The 5,171-nt window shown below is 44.5% G+C and overlaps 1 protein-coding gene across 1 annotated transcript; it reads left to right on the plus strand.

The window, feature by feature from the left end:
- Positions 1 to 2,945: 2,945 nt before the first annotated feature.
- Pmar_PMAR024134 (hypothetical protein) lies at positions 2,946 to 3,461 on the plus strand (the record flags this gene model as incomplete). The annotated part of the gene is made up of 3 exons (XM_002777248.1): positions 2,946 to 3,050; positions 3,106 to 3,253; positions 3,301 to 3,461. The coding sequence occupies 3 exons, from the start codon at positions 2,946 to 2,948 to the stop codon at positions 3,459 to 3,461; spliced, it is 414 nt and encodes a 137-aa protein (XP_002777294.1).
- Between the last annotated feature and the right edge of the window lie 1,710 nt (positions 3,462 to 5,171).

Consider the following 5,171-nt stretch of genomic DNA (forward strand, 5'->3'; position numbering starts at 1 on the left):
ACCTATATTACAGCAATAATCTACTAGTGGCAATTGGCAACTGCCCGGGTAAGTCCGTCGCGCTAGCAATTCCCAAGATTATTCGCGTGTCTACTTCCAATAATTTCGCTAGAGATTTGTGTGATGTGAACTTCACATTGTGAAGTAGGCGCATTGTCCCAGCGACGGTCGCTGAGGGACCTACCCGCGTTCTACGACACTGTCGTTACTGTCGTAGCGACAGTATTATGATAATGTGAACGTGTATTGTTAATAGCGCATTATTAATAAGTTATTAATTGACACTGTAAAAACGCGACTCGTTCAAGAAGATAAAAATGACATTTGCGATTGATCTCAGATGATACAGTATGCGGACTCCTAACTAAAGATCTCAGTCTCACTGCCAGTCTCTAACAAGACCACTTAACACATAGTCGGGGATAACTAATTAAGCTTGTGAGCTAGTTCGTAGGTAAAAAAACAAAGAAAAAGCCCACTACGCAGGGGAAACATCGTTCGCTCATTTGCAAATACAGAAGAAACAGTTTAAAAACGACAAGTTCCCGCATATGCAAGAAACATCAAGAGTCCTAACGAGAAAGAATAACATAGAATCGAACCAGCGACCTTCGGATCAGAATACTTAACTTATTCCCAACTTAGCTACGAATCATATGCAAGTATTTCTTCCAGGATTGTGTTTTTGAGTTAGAAATGAACATTAGCAATATTTTGGAAAAAATCGTGACAAAAATATAAATTCCGATTTTGTTTAAACATTACCCTTTTCATCGATTATATTGGCGCGCGGTTTTGTATTGGTTAAATTCGGGTTTGGTAAAATACAGGCGTCACGGCCCGTGATGGTAATAGCGCGCGCCCAAGCAATCGATAAGGAATGTACGCGTTCCGTAGCACTTCTCGTGAACGGTCCCCAAGGCGTAGATCTTCCAGAGGGGGCTCCCGTGATGGTGGAAGAAAAGGTCGGCGGAAGGTACTAACAACAGCTCATGAGTTTTTTTTCGGAAAATTTTCTGATTTTTCACGAAAATTTTGGCCAATAATGGTGTTCAAAATTTCGTAGAGGTGAATATTTTACGATACTAAAGAGTTTTTTCCCAGGCACGCAACGATGAGTGGGAATACGACCGTGAACGGCGCGAAAGGCGATATCGAGAGGCCACACCCAAACGGAGTGAATCGTCTACGAGGAGATCCGAATCGTACTTCCCCACTGATGATAGACTCCTTCACACTCACACAGCTAGCGGAAACCATGGCCCTACTGCCCTCCGTCCAGTTAAGGACTTCCGCCCTAGAGTCCGCATTGAACGGCACGAGAATAGGAGGCAAGCTGTACTGTTTCTGATGGCTTGGGACGATAAGACTCCACACACTATCACGGAGGTGGACGTTGCTATTGAGTAGGAGTATTACTATGAATACTCATAAGCTTCTTGTCTTAGTGAATTTATGAGGAAACTACCGAAAGCAGCCGAGTATTACATTTTCACTGAGGAGCTACTCTCTGGTAGTATTACTCGTTCTTCTATTGCTGTCTACGCCAGTGTTGGCTTTCCTCTACGGAGTTCAAAAGTTGACGTACAAATTCGATAAGAATCTCGCAAAATTTCCTCACAGAATTTCCATATATTTATCAACACATGTAGTTGACCATGTGCATATTTTTCCCCACACTGTTCTGGACTCCTCTCAAGTGCTGCAAGGAGACGGGTTCGCTTTCCTCAGCTGAGCTCAGTACTCTCCTCACTAGTTATAGAAGTTTATATACGATACTAGAGAAGTGTACAGAAACTAATAATAATTTTTCAAAATTTCCTCAGAATTTTCATGCATATTTTCCAATATTGGTCTGCACTCGATTCTGTACAGGTATGGTGCCGAACTTGGTGTATTGTGATAGATGGATCATCAGCATACTCGATGAATCCTTGCAGAAGTCGCTAAGCTCCTCCGAACTATCAATAATGAGGTCCTAACGTAACGGGTTAGTCGTAGTAGTGGTGGTGACGGGAATATGAGATCTCGAGGGTATATCCTTCAGTAGTGCATTTATTCTCTTTAAACATGACACTCCGCCTCGTCGGGCATCTCCTGTGTTGAACTTGGAATTCGCACACCTCTACTTGCTATTATTGGGAATAAGTTGAAGTTGGTGTGGTATGAGTAGTTGTCTGGAATCCTCACCCATCTGCTACTTCCTACAGTTTACTTATCATGCCATTGATCGTCATCTCCTTCACAACCTGCACTCCATGGTCCCCATCCTTACCATTATGTCTTCAGGACGGCTGCTTTCGAGCTTCTCAACCATCAGCATATTCCCACAACTGTTGTTATCAATGAGGCCAATTCCCTCGCCAAAGAGTTCTGTCCTCACTCTCAAACTCTCGTCCATGCTAGTGTGAACAGGATGATCGAAACGCAGTATAGTGTTGGACAGCAACTACGGGAGACCATGGTCACTGGTGAGTTATCGTTGTATATAATCTCTATTATTATCATCGTTCCTCCAGGGGATCTAAGGAGCAATTCAAAGCCAGTGTCGTCGAAGGAAACAGCTGATAGGGGCGACGAACTCAATAGTAACTTTGCTGTGAACCCTGGCAGTGCACAACAACTGAATAATATGGACCCAGCCACTCAGCTAGCCTTGCTGCTCATAGAGAAAGTGCGTGCTCTCGCCAGGGATTGAACTCGCGCTTATTCTGCGGATATACTCTACGTTTATGACATGTCGTTTTGACAGGAACGTAAAAAGAAAGAGAGAAAAGAGCGCAAGAGGAAGTCTCGAAGGAGGCATCATCGTAACAGATCTCGGTCGCGATCTAGCAGCTCTCGCAGTAGCAGCAGTAGTTCCAGGAGAAGTCAATCGCTCCAGTAGGTATAATAGCAGAGATATCACTCCATTTTAGAGGATCAGACCTAGTAACTTTGCTAATATGGTACCACCAACACATCCAGATTATCGTCCAGCCAGGATCGAATACCAACCCATCGACTCATCGCAGCATGTGCTCTTGCCTACAGCTTCTCCCTCTCCAAAAGTAAGCTCTCGTGCTACTCTGAGGTCATCCTATCAATTCTCTCTTTTTATGGCAGTCACCAACAGCGGACACTTCGAGCGTTCAGAGTGGTGGTATTGTGAACCCTCCGCATGGGGCCGTAGCAGATACTTTAGAAGAGAGTATTGATCCGAATGACTTTGTCAAGGCTGGTCAGCGCGCTGCGGCTATGCTTATGAACTCAGGTGAGCTGATTCCTTGTATGTATCGCGTTGACTTTGTTATTGATTAGGTGCGAATCGACCGAAATCAACACCGGTGGTGTCGGGGCCTATCAAGACCATCCCTCAGCGGCGAGTGGAGCTGCGTAACGCCGAGTGCCAGACAACTTCTCGCCCAGATCTTGATAAGAATGCTGTTATCTGGAGACTACGGCATAGAAGCAGCATCTGATTACACTCTCTCATTAATACCATTGTTATACTTTCTACATATACTGTCGCTCTTGGTGCTCAGTTAATGGGTGATAAGGACTTGTTTGGGGTTTAGCATATTGATAAAGGATCATCTAACTTCATCAGTGAGGGTTATAGATGTTAGATTGCACCTCCCGGCTACTCTGTTGTTGGTATTGAGGAATTCAACTCTGCGACAAATAGATATATTGATAACTGTTTTATCTATATATAACTTTGATCTTATACCAATCTTCGTGAAATCATGAAGCTCCATCTATGGTTATGCTTATTGTTATATTGTTATTCACAAATAGCTATAAACATGTATTAATAATGCAATAAGCATATATGTAGAGAGCTTTAACGGTAGGTGATAGTCCACTCGGTCAGTGGAGATTGATTGAACCCAACAAGGCAGAACTTGAGCCAAGCTAGCCACGGTTCAACAATGCTGATCGTGCAACACTAAATCTGATACCACAGCTGTATACACGTGCAAGCTGGCACACACACATACTCACAAGGAAAGATAGCAGACCTTGGCAGAACACTGTAAACTTAGAGGACTAGAGCAGTGTGAAAATATGTGTTTACTTTCCTCAGCTGAAGTCGTAAATTTTCTCACTACATTATGGAAATCAACACACGATTCTGGGTAGAAGTGCACAAAAATCAAAGATATTTCCTCAAACTTTGAGCTCGTAGCTCGTAGCAACACCAGGGAGCTCTGATAACCCTCGCAACCCTGTGTAGTAATGTGAAGATGCGCTCTAATTGTGTAATTATATCTTCTTATCCTTAGCTACGTAACGAGCTAAAGGATCGCTTATTGGGTGAGAGTCAAGAATGTGTGTTGTTACTTTTTCTTATGCCCACTAGTTTGCGTTCCCCCAGTAAAACAGAAACCGACCCTGACAGTGTGATTTGGTTGTCCCGGAACTGCAAATGCTCAATTGTGAGCGGGAAATTCCCGCCGGGAATGCCGGTTCAGGAGAGATGAACCTCTCATAGGTCGAGGTGATACTGCAATAAGTAGCCTGGGTCCTGACGGCGAGTGAACCCTCGAGGAACGCCCTGCGTTCAACGCAGCAAGAGCTTCAACCTATGCTCCCGCACGTTGTAAGACACGTGATACATTTGCGCTAACGCGGAGACTCACGCAACGATCCCGAGAAAGGTGAAGTTTGAACAGAATTGATCTATGTCAAGCGTGCTAACCACACAGAGGTGGTCTCTAACCGGAGTTAATCCATTAACAGACGTAAAATGCGTCTCCGTGGAGCCCCAGAATTATGGGGAGTGCGAAGCACTCCTCTGACACAACTATCCTGTCCCCCTGGTCTGTGTGACGCTATGAACAAGGCTGAGTACGTCACGATTGAGTACATCAAGCTAGAATCTAAGATGTAAAGTCTTTCTGTCTTTTTCTACTACACTTTATTAATGTATTGGTGTAGGCACGGTTTGTTTCCACCAATTTTTTTCAACCTTCCTACGAGGGAGGCTGGTAGCGGCTAGCCCAAAGAGGCGTTGTAGTCGAGCTACCAAAGCCACCAGCTCGTTGCCTTCAGATGCTAATGCACTGCCAGGCGCGGTCTCACCCAACTCCCTCGTAGAAGGACACCACTCTGAGTGACTGAAAACTCTGCCCTGTTCTAAACTAAGTAGCTGTTGTGTTTACTATGCCAGGCGAAACGGTGCGAGA

Source organism: Perkinsus marinus, assembly GCF_000006405.1.
Source record: "Perkinsus marinus ATCC 50983 genomic scaffold scf_1104296952136, whole genome shotgun sequence".
NCBI classification, from domain to species: Eukaryota; Perkinsozoa; order Perkinsida; family Perkinsidae; genus Perkinsus; species Perkinsus marinus.